At 45.1% G+C, this 17,132-nt stretch overlaps 1 protein-coding gene across 1 annotated transcript in view; it reads right to left on the bottom strand.

Annotated features, from left to right (window-relative positions):
* The window catches only part of CCND2 (cyclin D2), a 54,622-nt gene extending 38,040 nt beyond the window's left edge, over window positions 1-16,582 (bottom strand). Inside the window, exons 1-3 of the mRNA XM_044996892.1 lie at window positions 15,859-16,582; window positions 14,189-14,404; window positions 11,371-11,530 (exon numbers count right to left, since the gene is read on the bottom strand). Of these exons, the coding sequence (XP_044852827.1) occupies window positions 11,371-11,530; window positions 14,189-14,404; window positions 15,859-16,053 (571 nt within the window). The 5' untranslated portion in view covers window positions 16,054-16,582. The remainder of the gene's footprint in view (window positions 1-11,370; window positions 11,531-14,188; window positions 14,405-15,858) is intronic.
* Between the last annotated feature and the right edge of the window lie 550 nt (window positions 16,583-17,132).

The raw sequence follows: 17,132 nt of genomic DNA, 5'->3' as shown, positions 1-17,132 counted from the left end.
CTCCCCACTCATCCGGCGCCCTGCTGCCGCACGCACAGCGCTCTGAGGGGCGGGGCGGAGCAGGGCTTGCGCGCGGGGGCGGCAGGGCTCCGGATGAGCGAGGAGCCTCATGGTAAGGGGGCCGGCTCCGGGGCCGGGGGGGAGCAGTCAAGGGACAGGGAGCAGGGTGGGTTGGATGGGGGGGTGGTATACTGGGGGGGTGGTTAGGGGCGGGGGTCTCTGGAGGGGGCAGTCAGGGATCGGGGGGGTTGGATGGGGCATGGGAGTCCCGGAGTCTGTTAGGGGATGGGGGTGGATAGGGGTCAGGGCAGTCAGGGGACAGAGAGCAAAGAGGGCCCTGGGGGAGCAGTTAGAGTGTGGGGGGATCTCTGGCGGGGTGGTCAGGAGACAAGGAGCTGGGGGCGTTGGATGAGTCGGGAGTTCTGGGGGGACTGTCAGGAGGTAGGGGTGTGGAGAGGGGTAGGGGCAGGCAGGGAGTGGGGGGTGCGTTAGATAGGCATGGGAGTCCAGGGGGTCTGTCTGGGTGCAGGGGTGTGGATAAGGGTCAGGGCAGTCAGGGGACAGGTAGGGGGTAGAGTCCAGGGGGGCAGTCAGGGGATAAGGGGCAGGGAGGCTTATATAGGGGGTGGGGTCCCAGGAGTGGGTAGTCGGGACAAGGAGTGGGGGGGATTGGGGGTTCTGGGGGTGGGGGCAGTCACCCAGCCCTCTGCCCTGAGCCCTGACCCCCCCCCACACACACACACCCAGCCCTCTGCCCTGAGCCCTGACACCCCCCCCCCCCCCACACACACACCCAGGCCCCTGCCCTGAGCCCTGTACCACCCAGCCCTCTGTTGACTCCTTCACCCCTCCCCATGACCCCAGCCCTGACTGGCACCCCCACACATACCCAGCCCCCCTACCCTGACACCTGCACCCCCCCTCACATGCCCCCAGCCCTTTGCCCTGACTCTGGCATCCCCCACATCCCCAGCCCCCCCACATCCTATGCACCCCGCACATCCCCACCCCCACCCTGAGCACCAAACGGGAGCCCCTGCACCCCCACCCCCCACATTCCCACCTGCACCCCTCACACCACATGGGAGCTGCCCAGGTAAGTGCCCCCACTCCCAAACCTCCTGCCCCAACCCTGAGCCCCCTCCCTCATTCTAGCTCCTGGCCAGACCCTTCACCCTCAGCCCTGTGCTCGGTCCACTCCAACTCTCAGCTCAGTGCAGAGAGAGGAAGAGAATGGGCCAGAACCAGGGAGAAGGTAGGTACCCACTGTATGTGGGCAGGGCCGGGACCCCAGACCGGCACTGGGCTGAGCGGGTCCGGCAGCCGGGATCCTGGCTGGCAGGAGCTGGAGGATGGAACCCCTGAGCGGCAGTGCTCAGCCCACTGCCGGTCTGGGGTCCCGGCCACCAGCCCCACACAGCCTGCTGCTGGTCTGGGGTTCTGGCTGCCAGACCCTTCCCAGCTGGGGTCCCAGCCACAGGCCCCACTCAGCCCACTGCCGGCCTAGGTGAACAGAACCCCAGACCAGCAGCGGGCTGAGTGGGTCGGTGGCGTAAGATCAACATTTTAATTTAATTTTAAATGAAGCTTCTTAAACATTTTGAAAACCTTGTTTTTTTAACAATACAACACTAGTTTAGTTATATAATATATAGACTTGTAGAGAGAGACCTTCTAAAAAACATTAAAATGTATGACCGGCACACGAAACCTTAAATTAGAGTGACTAAATGAAGACTCGGCACACCACTTCTGGAAGGTTGCCAACCCCTGATCTAGTCCACTGAGTACATTGGAGATGCTCCTGATTTATTCCAGTGTAAATGAGAGAAGAATCAGGCCCAATCAGGCTCTTAAAGAGGATATTAAAACACGATAAAGAACACGGGACAAATTCTGATATTAAGCAGATCAGTGCAAATCCAGCGTAACTCCACTGAAGTCAGTGGGGTTAGCCTAGATTTACATTGGTGTAATCTAGGATAAGAATCTAGCCCTAACTTTTAAATTACCAAATTATGTCATTACTACCTATACAAATAGCAGGCAGCTGATGTCTATAATGTAGTGTATCCCTCCCTTCCTCCTTTTTGAGGAAGCCATAGTGCTATAAACAAAGAAATCAAATCCTCTCCCTGAAAATCAAGTCAAATACCATTAGACATCTGACTTGTACCCAGAGAAGCAGAGATTCAGAATTAAGAATGAAACTCTGTCCTTCGCTCGCCCTCCCTGCAGTGCCAATAGTAGGTATTGCAGGAGCCCTCCAACCATGGGATATCACACATACTGTGCCCTATGTTTAGGCACAATGGGCTAAGTGAAGGGTGGAATCCCAGTCTTCACTCTGAATTTCCTTGCCTCCTAGGGATTTACATCAGGCCCGTCACGTTATTTGAATGTAATTTTTCTCATGGTTTATTTTATATCTATGAGTTATGTACTCCCAGAAACTCTCCTCCTAGGAAGCTGAATAAAGAGCCACAGTGCCCCTGCCAACTAGCACTGCTGTAGGTCTGCTTCCACGTGTGGTCACATGAGAACATTTCTATGCCCAATAACCTTGTTAGTTCCCTTAATGTCATTCATAATGCAAATGAGACAGCTCGCAAATGGCCAGAGGCCCAGAGCGCCTAAGCTCAGCATCCAGAAAGTCTTACATTGCTTCTAGCTCTACGCTAACTTCCCTCCATAACAAGCACCATAAACTTGGCTATCAAAGCTACACATGCCCAGTCTTTGTTGTACAACAGGCAGCGATTTGTATCACTGGCTTCTATTTTTAGCATATTAATTAACTACTGCAACTGGTAAGGCAAGTGTCTCCAACTGGAGAGTGTGGCGCCATTGTCTGAAGTCATCACCTCATCTCGCGCTATTGAAAATCATGGCAGTGACCTTCCTGCTGATATGAATTTAACCTGACATGCCCACAAAGGAATGGGGGGCGGTGCACCAATTTTGTGCACATGGTTCTCCACATCACCCGGGACCCTATTAGTGTGGAAATAGCTCATTCAAAGAAAAGAAGCCACATTGTGCTGGGCCACCTAGAGGGTTGAATAGAAAAGGCTGAGGAAAGGAGCAGACAGCAGCATAAAGGCTGTAATTAACATATTTCCATATTCAAGCAAAGCAATAACTACGTGAAATGTTTGTCAAGGTGCAACCAAAACATAAATATTAAGCACCATATCTGCAGGGACGCAGGACCGCTCTCCAAGCCCCTCACATTCCGTCAAGAGATTTAAAACAAGCTTTTTGTACAACGTTATTTTCAACTACACCCCTCCCTCCTCCTCCTACAAATGATACTGAGCCAAATCCTGACATCCTTTACTCAGTTTTTACCCAGGCAAAACGCCCATTGGGGTCAAGTCAATAGTACTTCCTTGGGGGAAAAAAGGTAAAATAAAAGGAGTAAGGACTTCAACATTTGGCCTGAAGAATATACAGGAAGGTTTTAATTGCTTGGTCGAGATGCTGACGATAGCCATATAGTGGGAATCCTATGAAAGCATTCCCTGTGTGATACCCATGTCAATGCTATGAGCCAAATTCTTCTGTCAGCTGTAGGTGTGGCTCTCATGGAACCTAGTGGGAATCTAGCACATGCATCAAGGGAAGAATTTGGCCCTAAATCTTCATAATGATTTATGTGATTGCAAAGCAAAGTACAAAAGAGGTTTAATGATGGCAAGGGCAGTATTTTGAAGTGCTACAATATGTCTGAATAGCAAAAAAGTACACCTCTACCTTGATATAACGCTGTCCTTGGGAGCCAAAAAATCTTACCACGTTACAGGTGAAACTGTGTTATTTTGAACTTGCTTTGATCCACCCGAGTGCGCAGCCCCTCTCCCCCCTCCGGAGCACTGCTTTACGGTGTTATATCTGAATTCGTGTTATATTGGGTGGCGTTATATCGAGGTAGCGGTGTATAAAGAAAAGAAGCAGATTATAAGAAACCACAAATGGTTTCACTTTCTATTCCCACCCAGGCAAAACCTACATGGAGTCCTATTCTATCTATCATCAATGTATATAGCATCTTATTCCACAAGTCCTTTAAAAACTATGAGTCTGATCCTGCAAGATGCTATTGACTTTTGTGGGAACTATCAGAGCACAAGCCACGGGGCTTGTGGCGCCATTGTCTGAAGTCATCACCTCATCTCGCGCTATTGCAGAATCAAGGATGCAGAGCTATTCTGCTGACTCAACTGGCATCCAGGCCCCTTGGACCTCATTACCAACCTAGGAAAATGAAAGGTTGAAAGTCTCTCTGAAGCAACAGGGAACTAGGGGCTGGAACAGAAAGATCCTGCAAGTCTGAACAATATTCAGTACATACGTGCACATTGTGTCAGGAGCAACGTGGGAACCATACCTACTTACAATTACCTTTTGTGAGTGTCCTGGTTTCAGCTTTTTAATAAGTTAGAGTTCATTTCTAGGATATAGTAAAGAATTTTTTCTCAGTGTTACAAATGAAGAGACTGCAGTTCCTATCCTGATGTAGGTAGAATTCCCACTGAAGTCACTGGAAGTTTTACCTACAACAGGACTACAGAATCAGGTCAGCAATCTATATACTTTGAAAATTGTATTTACTCCCCAAAACATAAATGGGCTAAATGAATCCATCATGAAACTCTGCCCAGCCAATACTGTAACCCCAGAGACATACGTGGCCCAATATTTTAAAAAGGAATTTTGGAGGAAACGAGAGGAGGAGTCTAAATAGTATGTTTAATTGTTCCAGGTTCTGATCCAACTTCAGTTGGACAGTATGTATATTGCTTTATTTATTATGCATACATGTTGTGAACTCTACTGTGTTCGTCAGTACGTTTCTTGCTTTCTTGTTTCTACTAGACATAGCAGTTATTTTTTCCATGTTAACTGCTTTGTTTTTAAACAGCAAAACCAGCCCATTTTTTAGCATTTTTTAGAAATAACATACTAGAACCAGGTACGGCCAAACAAAAGGCTATTAAGCAAACATGACACCGATTTAAGTGCTTCAATACTATGTGTCGATAAGATGGACAGAGACCAAATTCTATTTGCCTTGAAGAGTCCCAGTGACTTCAGTCACTGATCACATGAATAAGACAAATTAGATATGACCCTATATTGGCTCTGATCAGCGCTCCCCAAGGAAAGTCTGACAGAATATTCAAGCACCCTGAATACTAATGTTTGGAGTTAGTAGCACCACCTTTCATAGAAAATAAATGGGGAAAAGTATGTTTAACATGATCCAAGTAACCATGTATTATATGGCAGCTTAATAGAACATGCTGCTTAGCAGACCATGAGCTCTGTTTTGTGGATAGTTATTCTCCTTATTAATGTGAGAAGAATGGCAGATGTGTTGTGATCGGCGCAGTCTTAATGACAGCTGAACACTGATCGATCCAGGTGATACAGATGATTAATATTATTTATTGTGTTGTGGTAGCAGTAAGGAACCCCAATCAAGGATCGAGACCCACCTTCTGTTAGACTCCGTACAAATGAAAAATCTAACAGTCAGATCCGTAATTGGTGAAAGCCAGAGCAGACTCACTGAAGTCAATAGAATTATGCCAGTTTACGCCAGTGCAGGGTCTGGTACAAAGGGTATGCAGCAGAAGGATCCAGTCCTTCACTTCCCCCCAGGCATCTTCCCAGTAACAAGTCCAGCAACTCAGGTTCGGAGCTGCAGGGAGTGGATTTGCCCCTAAATGCCACACTATGCCTCTGTATTAATTGTATTGACCAAGATATGAAAACATTATTGTATACTCTTAATCAACTGCAACGCTGTTAGTGCTGGCTACAGTTGGGGGGAGTGGGAAAGGATTCCATATGTGGTGATATTCTATCTGCTGCTTCTTATCTGATTCTTCAGATGTAGTTATACCATATTTGGAGCCTGATCCTGTGCCTCAATGAAGCCAGTGGCAAAACATTACAGCAGCAGGATTGAGCCTTCGTTTTGCTGTGAAGCCTGACATATTGCTCAATATGTCACCTTCACCTGAATTATCAAAAACCCTTCTTTTGTGTCCCAACAGCGCTGTATGGCTATGCCTCTTTCAGGCCCCATTATACCAGAAATAATCATGTAACCATGGCCACTTCACCCTGTATGCTTTTTTCAAAAGATTAATACCTGCAGCAAAGCATTTATTGTATCATTGTTTTTTCCACTGATTTTAGAAAATCCAGGCTGCTGTTGAGAGTTACTGCATAGCACCATGTATTCTCTTTTGGAGGGACAGTGTTGAGCACAATGGCCCTCAAAACAGGCAGAAAGAGGGAAGGATGGGTGAAGACTGAACATAGCAGGGGTGCCCAGGGCATGTCCTAAGGCACAGATGTGGCCCTCCGAGCTTTAAACTACTCTCTCACAATAGAACCACCAAGCCAAGTTCTCTTCATTGTGATCTGGGGTTCATGACTCAGCGCTCAGCATGTCCAAAGCCTGGTCTGGCCACCTCCACTTTCATCCAAATATCTGTTTACCTGGAAGTCTTGTAGTAAATGTTATGTCCTGCCTCTGATAGGTGAACATAACATAAGGTGGGAGCCAGCAATCTGGACTCTGACAGACCTGAAAGAAGGGGGAACAAATGGAGATTTCAAGTCAACGAAATGCTGACTGTTCCTCTGTCCAGCCGCAGTCTGGGATGTCCAGCGCACAGCTCTAAAACTAATGCATCTACTTACTCCTCAAGGAGTCATTCTGTGGCTTGCAGTGCGGTATCCCCAAGCAGGCAGGGCAACGCAAGTGAAAGAACAACTCCAAACTGAACTAGGGAGCCCGCAAAGGTGAAAGGATAAGCAATGATCTGGTTCCCCTCTGTGGAGGGAGCGTCTGGACACAGCAATCTGGCATCTATAAAAATGTAAAGGACCACTGAAGAAGGAAAGTATAGACATGACAGGAAGTGATAAAGGGACAGAAAAGGATTTAAGCAGAGGCAGGGTAAGGATGAACTCTGTGTTCAGGAGGTGGTGATAGGCAGATTTAAAGACAAGAAAGACTTGGAAGGGAAATGAAAGTTTGGGGTCAGGGATGACCCTGAGATTTCTGATCTCAATTTTCAGGCTAAAGTCTAGGTTACAGAGGGTGTGACCTAAGTCAGAGAGGAGGAACAAAGAGAGCTTTTTATGCTCAAGATGAGCTCCGGTTTTTCAAATCATTCAGTAGCAGGATGTTAAGGGGCAGCTAGCTGCAACCGGAGGGATGTGTTCTTATGTCTGCTGCACTCATGTAAATCAAGAATAAAGCCACAGACTTCATGGAGACACTCTGGATTTACGTCCATGCAACTGGTTTCAGAAACTGGCCCCAGAGTCAAGACAGACAAATAGATGGGAGTCAAGAAAATGAAGGACTGAGTTAAGGGGAAATACAGAAATGGGTGTCATCTATAATATTACTATTTAACCCTAGGAGGGAAAAGTTAGATAGCAAAGGGGGCCGAGTTCCTCTCCATAAGAACGGCTATACTAGGTCAGGTCAGCTGTCCATCGATCTAGCACAGTATCCTGTCTTCTGAGAGTGGCCAATGCCAGATGCTTTTAGAAGGCAGAGAACAGGGCAATTATCAAGTGATCTATCCCCTGTCATCCAACCCCAGCATCTGGCAGTCTGAGGCTTAGGGACACCCTGAGCATGGGGCTGCATCACTGACCATTATGTCTAAGTGATTCCCCTAATCACCCATCACAATCCAACACTCCACCAGTGTCCACCCAGCACTCTCATCCAAAACTAGCAACGGTTGCTTGCTGTGACTCCAATCCCTTTGCTGACACAAAGGATTATGGGACTGTGAACAGGACAAGAGATCACAGCTCGTTTGGTGGTCACGGGTGGGGAAAACTTGAAAACCTCTGATATAAAGGTTCCACCAGAAATGAAAAAGGAGTAGTTAGAGAGCTAGGATTCAAATTAGAGGAAGAAAGTGCAGGAGACACCAGTTTCTTACATGAGACACTCAAGAGGAGAAAGTGATTGATAGTAAAGAAAACTGCACTGGGGTCAAACAGGAAGTGAAAAGATCCACGGTCAATAGCAAGATCATTAACCACCCACAGATGGTCAATTTTGGTAGTGGGAAAAGGTCAAAAGCCAGGCAAAAAGTGGCTAGGGAAGTTGTACTGGGAGAAATGGTCATAGCTTGGAGGAGGCCACCGTGCTCAGAAAGGGCAAATGGCGATATAAAAGAGCAGATTTTACCTGAACTGAGTAAGATGTTTTGTGTGAGAAAGGGAAAAGAAATCAAGTGACGATGGAGTGGTTAATGATAGCTATGAAGTAAAGGGAAAGAAAAGGTGACAACGACTGGAGTTGGAAGGAAGTCCAACAAGAAGGGACTTTTCTTCACAGACAAGAACAATAATGCTTTTGAGGAGAGAAGTGGAGAAGGGGAATTATAACAAAAATGTGGCATTTACTGTAAAACAAATAATAAATTACACAGCAATGCCAGATTGCTAGTAAATCAAGGGGGAATGAGGCCCCCAATCTTGAAACTGCAGTGAGGTTATATACACCTTTTTGATTCCTGAAAAGTGAATGTAATCATTTCCTCAAAACAAATTGTGGCAAACAGGATGGGAAGAAAAGAAGATATTCCATTGTCCACAGCCAGCCCCATCAGTGACAATCCACGGACTCTTAGATTATATACAATACACTGGGCTTTCCATATCTTCTGATGGACAAGGAGCTCTGAACTGCTGTCTCTTCAGGCTCAAGCCAAGGGAATTGAATTCATGAACAGAATCCATGTACAAAAGAACACAGGTAGTGTGGGAGGAGATACAAGATGGAGGAAGGTGCAAACTGGTCATTGGCTGAGTAAAGGATAGAGTTATATATATTGATAGTTGCTTGGGGGGAAATGGAGTCAACAGACAGAGAAATCATTGAGAGAGAATGGAGAGGTACCCAGGCTTTGGGACACTGGTTCACAAACTACAGTTGATGGCCCTCCAAAGATCTGCAGTATGAATAATTTTGAGAAATAGGGAATTGGAGACTGAAGCCTGGAAGGGGAGGTGGGTCATTTCTCTGTCACAAAGTGGCCTGATGAATGAAAAAGCTGGAGAACCTCTGCTTTAGTGGATGAGTTCACCAAAGCAAAGGCAGGAATAGGCTGGTTTGAGAAGAACAAAATCTGAAGTGCCAAAGGATTGATCTCTGACAGCAAGACCAAAGCTAGAGCAAGGGTGTTGTAACTTCTGGATGAATGGGTAGGAGAGCCTGTGAAACACCAAGAACTTCCAGAAGAAAAAAGAAGTCAGAGATGTTAGGATTAACCCCCTAATGCTTACACTAGAAGAGGTGAAGCCAGTATATACATAACAACTGATGAATCCTGAAGGAAAGGGTTCATTAGGCCAAAACTGGCTGATAAATTACCAAGAGTGATCCTGCAGTCATAAACCAATACTCTCATTTAATTCAATGGAGTCTTGCCCGAAAAAAGGGTCTGATGGCTGTGGAAGAAGGTCAAAAAGGTGTTTAAAAAAAAAAGGGATGGGTAGTTGTGAGTTGAGACTTAGGTCTTGTGAACACTTAAAACTGAAGCTGACATAGCTACAGTGCTCAGGGGTGTGAAAAATGCCAACCGGACCCCGCTTTAGATGCACCGGTATCAATGGAAGAATGCTTCCATCACCCGAGCTACTGTCGCTTGGGGAGATGGCATTCCAACAGCAATGGAAAAACCCTTCTGCCAGTGTAGGCTGCACTCACAGTACGGGGATATACCGGCATAACTGCTATATAGCAAGGCTGCTCTAGTCCCCACAATGTAGACACAGCATAAGGAAAGCTGAACTCTAGATTTGACAATGTCAGCCATGGGTCTGTCACATATGAATAGACACGTCTGTGTGTGTGTGTGCGCGCGTGTGTTAGATGTGTGTGTATTAATCTCAATGGTTAAAAAGTTAATCAAATTTAAAGAATATATATAGTCCATAAAATTCGTATTTAAAGATTAAAAGGGGTAAAAATCTGTCTGGGCATTGGTCCTGCTTTGAACAGGGGGTTGGACTAGATGACCTCCTGAGGTCCCTTCCAACCCTGATATTCTATGATTAAAATCTGTACAAGTAGGAAAACTAGCCTACTGTGCAAAAGACAGTTATCAACTCTCAAATACCATTAAATAATAGTAACTATTTATATTATGGTAGCACCTCAGCCCCCCAGTCTAGACTCTACTCTGCTACATGCTGCACAAGTTCATAGGTAGAAATAGTCCCTGTTCCAAAAAGCGCCATACATTTCTGCCTGTAACATGATTGATTGTCAGTGAACTGTAATTCTGCCACCTCCTCAGAGGACTAATGATTAGACCTATTGTAAACAACTGTATCTGAATCAACAACAGCATGATGCAGAATTTTATAGGGATGCTGTTAAGTAGTTTAAGGCTCAATTGCTAGGTTTTATTTTTTAAAGAAGGATTTTTACATAAATTAAAATCCGTTGAAAAATTAAATAAATAAATGTAAAGACTAAATTAGATTTAATTATTTAAACATTTCCATAGTGTATGGAAACCCAAACACAGGAGAAGCAGAAAATATAACTGTCCATAAACACAAAGTGAAAATGACTGCTGAGTTTCTTGGTTAACTTTGGAGTAAAGTAAAAAAAGTGTTTGTTTTTTTTAAAAAAGTGTCACAGACACAAAGCAAACTTGATGTTTTTTCCATTCTTTCTCCTTCCATAATCTAGTGGTATCACAAATAAGACATATGTTTACATATAATATTTTATCTTGGCAGTGTCATTGTAACATACATATTTGGCAATTTAAAACAAAAAATGCTCTCCTCATCTCATCTTTTTCCTTATGATACTAAAGAATGAAGTGCCTATAATAATATATGAAAACATTCAGATAACACGAGACTTCATAAAGAATCTGTCAACATTCCATCGCAGCTTCTGATATTTTTGGATGTACCATATCTGTCCTCAGAAACCACCTTTATGACCCATTAAAAAATGAACAGATAAAGCAGAAAAATCAAAGGTTCTGATCCAGCATCTACTGAAGTTAATGGCAAAATTTCCATTGACTTCAATGAGAGATGGCTACCATCAGGCCACAATGATTTAACTCATTATTGCTGTTCTCCAGTGCAAGAATTCTGCATTAGCAAACATATGATTAATCTCAAAGCCTTATCCTGCAACCCTTATGTGAATAGTCCCATCGGCTTCAATGGGCCTTCCCATGTGAGCTAGGGATGTAGGACAGGGCCCTTTGTATCACCACAGGCTGCAATCTATCTTTCTAAGACCACTAAAAGCAGGAAGCAGTGACCCGAAACACCTTGTCTTACCTGTGGCACAAAGGGCAATAAATGTTTGTGCATGCTTCCGGATCAAAAGCAACTTGTCTGTAGGTAGAGGCAGTTTTCTTAGAATGTGTTCAATGAAATCATGTGGCGTCACTGCTGCAAGATTCCACTTCAACTTTCCCAGCACCACCAGCTCCCACTCCTGAAGGAAGAAAACAAAAAGAAAAATCATAGGCAAGCCTGACGAAAAAGAACAAAAAGCTTATACTCATTTTACTGATTGTAATTATATCACTGCTAAATTGGTTTTGCTTAACCCTTTTTTCAATACGCCTCTGATGCTTTGAAGTTGTTGACTTTGCTTTTCCTTCATTTTTTTCCTTCACTGGAAATGTCAAGCTACACTGAAAATAATGAGGCCTGGCAGCTCCTGCCAAGATTTTACTTTTTTTGTATCCAGTGTTGAATGCCCACCCAGAAAGTTTAGCCTGCAATTAGATATTGCCAGGTCACTGTGGTCCTTCCCTAGTAACTTATTTTAAATGGCTAGCGTGCTTAATTTATAGCCATTTAAAGCCCAGTGGATAACTAGGCACACAAATAAGTAAAACGTACATTTTCTTTTTCCACTGAGAAAATTAGCCCCACAGAACTTTCTCTACAACTGTTTTAGAGATGTCCTTTGCTTCAAACTGTACTTCACGTATGCCACAGCATGTTTTGCAGAAGGGAAATGCATATGACACATCCAAGAAGAAGACTGTAAGACATCTGACAATGTACCACATAGGCCCCAATCCTGCATTCTTTGCACGCACAAAACTCCCCGAGAAGTCACAAGAAGTTTTTGGGTGCACAAGGAATGACGGTTCAGGCCCTTAAAGTGTGGGTATACTTCAAAAAGCAGTTACATATAAAAATGTCACCTTTTCATGCAACAGATCTGCTCCTTGGGTGCCTTCAGAGCCATGTTTCCTTCCTTTAGTCTCTAAAATAAGTTTTTCATACATTTTACTGCTATTAGTCCTACAGAGCCATCATAGGTCAGAGAGAGGGAGCTGGATTCCACTCCGCTTCATGCATCATCAGAATTATTAACTACATTCCATTTATAGACTCTTTAATCTCAAGGATGCATGAGCCTGCAGAAAGCCAGCAGCACTCTCAGAGCCCAGCTTGAGTTTGTAGGGCTGGCAATTGGAAAAAAAACATCTTTTTTACTTGTGAACTTAGTAGATCTGAACTGGCATCTGTGAGAGACAATAAACATGGAACCCCACAACGGCATTTTTACAGTCACTTTTCAGAGTAGAACCCTACTTTAATAGATAACAGCTGTACCAGAAATATTGCTATTGGGATAATATAGAACCCTTCAAAAGCTGGAAATCTTCACTAAAATATTTCCATAAGGGTGACCTGAAACCAGGCCTGCATAAATTTCTCAAGAAAAATCATAAAATATTTTAATAAAATGACAATTACATTCATTACGGACTGATCTTTCTAACACTACCAGACACAAGCCCCAATTCAGGAAAGTATCTTTATTCAGCAAAGCACTTAAGCATGTGTTTAACTTTAAGCACATGTTTAACTCCCCCTGAAATAAAAAAATGTTAAGCATGTGCTTAAGCGCTTTCCTGAAGTGAGGCCACAGTGTTTATTGCCATAGGTAGTACCACTGGTGGAACTATTAACAGTGTATTAAGCACAGCAGCATTTGGGGGGCAAGGCCCTTCCTTTTAGATTGATTTTGCAACCTTTCCACAGATGGAACTCCACTGGCTTCAATGGGTGTTTCACATAAGAAGCACTTGTATGAATTCAGGGCCAGATTCTATAAATTAGGATCTGCGAGGACAGAAATATTTGATTGAAATATGCATTCTTATAAACTAATAATACTTAGCACTTACATAGTACTTTATATCTTAAAAGTGCTTTGCAAATATTATTTCATCAGAAATCATTTAAATAACTTTTTTCAGCTCTCTCACCTTAGGATCTGATCCTGAACTCCTCACTGAGGAGACCCTAATTTACAATTACACTTAACATAAATGAAAGAAATTTAGAAACAAGACTTACTGCATCAATAGTGAAAAAAGTTTGAAAGCAAATTTTCCAAAGGGTGATAAAAATCCTCCATGAATATTTATTTTATTTGGTAAGTAACCTGAATAAAACCAAGTGACATAACATGGGTTTTTTTTAAAAGTCCCTCATATTGCAGACAGCTCCTTTAAAACTGAAAGCAGAAAAGAAACTACAAACAGAAGAGATTCTGGCAATGCTTCAAAAATGAGGTAATTTACAATTGTGCATGTCTGACACTGGATGGCAGTGCAGCACCAGAGCACCAGAAAGAAAGCACCTTTACAAAGAACCCATCTCAGAAAGTTTCTTGCCCATTTAAACACATGTACATATATGTATGTGCATGCTATCAAAAAGAGATCTTCTGCTAACTATGTATAAATCCCTTAAAAAACAAAAACAGTAACCAAAACCTTCAGATGATCTCCGAAGGCATTTGCTAACCATTGTGTTAAATAAATAGGAAAAGGACAAGAATATTAAATATTAGGCAATTATATACAGTACATTCAAAATGAATGGGGAGATCTCCCCCTCAAACAATCATGCTATTTTCATACAGGAAACTTATCTTGATCACTTTCTATCAGTGCATGAAAATCTTTAACACCTTCAACTTTTCAAATATTGTTTAAAAATTATAAATGGGCAGGGAAATGTATCATTTGCTGGGCTCTGGAAGGAGGGGGGAGGTTGTCAGCACAAGAGCTGATGGTGGAGGGGGAGAGGGGCACACTGGAGGTAGAGTGGGGCTGCTTACCAGCAGCTCTTGGGGTTTGATGGAATTGTCCGTATATATGCAAAGTTTCTCTGCAGTGAGGGGGATTGTCTCTTTCAGCTTGGAGGCCAAGAACATGCAAACTGCCCCCAGCAGCTGCAGATGGCACTTTCTGGTGGGCACCACAGCTAAAAATCTGTCCAAGTAATTCATGGCTAGGGGGAAAACCTCTTCTTCACACTTCTGCTCTTCACAGACCTGCAGTCAAGGAGTGGGGGTGGGGAGGAAAGCGAGAGAGACAAGAAAATGAGCGATCACATGAAATTAACCAATGGTTCTAAATTATTTTTGTTTGTTTTTGTTTTGTTGCGGGGAGCTAGATTGGGGGGAGGGAGCGATCTCTGGAGCGGCTGGGAAGGCTGTCAATCGGCTTTCACATTCCTTTGGTTCATTCACTAAGAAATGAATTAAGTCACAGTGTGGGAGCCGAAAGCCCATCGAGCAGCAGCAGCAGCAGCAGCCGCCGCCGCCTCAGACTTTGCGACCCAATTTTTTCTTCTTCTTCTTTTTTTTTTTTTTGCCCTTTTTGGATTTCGTCATATTTTCAAAAAATAAATAAAAATATCTACACCGCCCCGTGGGCCCCTGTTTTTGGAGCGATGGCATCCCCAGGCGCCCCCCTACCATTCCCGACAATTGTAAAAATTCCCCAGGGGGGTGTTCTCCCAGCCCTGGGCCCGCGAGTCGGCAAGGGGGGGAGGTGGGGTGGGAAGAGCCTGGATCCTCAGCAGCAGAGAATGGTTTCAAAAAATGATCAAAAATCCAGCCCAGGGGGGAAAGGGGCAAATTTCACATGAAAATCAAGAGGAGGGTCTGGGCTTCCCAGCCTGGGGGGGATGGGCGGGGAGGGGTCCCCCCAAAGCGAGATCTTAAGGGGAAATGATGGGGGCCAGCGCAAGGCTGCAAAGCCTGGAGGGCTCTGGGCCCACAGCCGCCCTTGCAGGGGAAGTATTGGGGAGCGGGAGGGATTCCCCGGCTCACCGGGCTCCCCAGCAGCCTCCCCTCAAGCTGGGGGCCAGCCGTGGTGAGAAGGGGGTGCATTTCAGATCCCTTCTTTTTGGGGTGGGGGTGGCTCAGCGCTTCTAAGCAGAGTTGCATGCAAAGCAACATGGCGAAAAATGGCACGTCCTGAGCACTGCATACGTGGGCACAGAAATACTTGTTGGGCAAAAATCGGAGGGGGTCGGTCACCCCTTGTTTTTTGCACGGCATCTGGGGCAGCTCCCCTCGCCATAAAAGCGTCCCTCCAGCAGATCCAGTAGCCTGGGGGAAGAGGAGGGTTTTCTTGTCCTTGTTTTGCAAATGACTTTTGCAACTTTCCTTCGCCCCCATTTTGCACCCCTCTTTGCAAAGCAGCAGCCCCGGAAGGGCAGTTTTCTTCACAGGTTCACACTCAAACGACCGAGACACAATCATTTCACATCCCCTTCTGCCCCCCACCCCCCACCCCGACAAGGAAAGCACTGAATGAATTAGCAAAAACCATGATCTGGGGGGAAACGCTGCAAGAAAAGAAGGGACAAAACAAACTCAGGAGAGCTTGCAGCCACCACCCCTGTGCAAAGGAACCCCCTAAAATCCCGAACTAGGGGCAAAGAAGGGAGACAGACCGAGGCGGGGGGGGGGGCTCTGCCTCTCCATTTAATACAAACCTCCAACATCCAGGTCGCCACCATCCTCCTCATAAAGGGCTGGATGTCCTTCTGGACGCATTTGAAATAGGAACATTGGGGCAGATACCTCTCTTCTATGGTTAACAAATTGTGCAAAACGCGGTCATCATAGAGCAAGTTCGGGTCGGGCAGAGCTCTCCGCATGGGATCCACCTCGCAGCACAGCAGCTCCATGGTTCCAAAGAGATCTCCCTCTTTCTCGGATGGAAAAGTTTTTTGGGGGGAGGAGGAGGGGGCAAAGGAGGAGGGGTGAGTGGGTGGGAGGCAGTCTGCAGGGCTTTCCAGCTCCCTCCTGCTTCCTTGAAAGTTCTCTCTCCTCTCTCTCGCGCTCTTGATTTCTAGCCTAAAGTTGAAGCAAAAGTGACGCAACTCACTAGGGCAGGCGGTTCTCTCGCTTGTTATTATGGAGAACAGCAGCTGGTCAGATGTAACATCAAACGCGTTGTTTTCCCCCTCTATAAGCTAACAAGGAACCAGGAGGCCCTTGTATAGGGCACACACAAAATGACAGCTTCTCTTTTTCTTCGTTACAGCGACCAAACAAAATCGTTCCAGACTTTCTGCTGCACCGGGCAATCTGGATCCAGATACCTTTTTTTTTTCTCTTAGTTTTTTAATTGCTTATTGCAAGAACAGAACCGAGTGGCTCACCGAATATGAGCCTAGTTTTGTGTGTGTTAACCATGATATTTCCTTGCTCACTGGAGATCCTCCTGCTTCTTCCAGATTAAACAGAAGCTTTCGGATACCCCTTTCCCCACACACACATTCTCTCCCCCTCTTCCCCCCCCCCCCCCCCGCGCCGCCCCCAATCCTCCTGACCTGCAACCAGGAGGAAAACTTTGCTTGCCAGCGAAAGACTAAAGGCAAAACAGAGACCGTACAAAAGAAGATTCCAAGGCTGTGTGCTTGCTGATGCTTGTATATTTTGCAGTATTTTCACGCTGCTGTTTGGGGAGATCTAGCAGTGGCCATAATGCAACTTCCTCGAATATGTCGATGCATTTCTGACTAACAGCCAGAACTGTGTTAGCACTGCATGGTCACACTGATATAGCTTTCTAGGAAATATAATGGGGGTGGGGGAGCAGGAGGGCGGATTTGTCCCGCACTTGCTCTGTGACTTTCACCCTTCAGCACTGCATTTTTTCCTGCATCAGTTATTCTTAATGCTCCCCTTTATATTGTATATTTTTTTTAAAATTGCACTTGGCAATAAATGTGATTTCCATCATGCTTGATTTGCTATGAGG

The sequence above is a fragment of the Mauremys mutica genome, chromosome 1, assembly GCF_020497125.1.
Source record: "Mauremys mutica isolate MM-2020 ecotype Southern chromosome 1, ASM2049712v1, whole genome shotgun sequence".
Taxonomy (NCBI): domain Eukaryota; kingdom Metazoa; phylum Chordata; order Testudines; family Geoemydidae; genus Mauremys; species Mauremys mutica.
The sequence above is the reverse complement of the archived record's forward strand: the minus strand, read 5'-3'. Positions and strand labels throughout refer to the sequence as shown.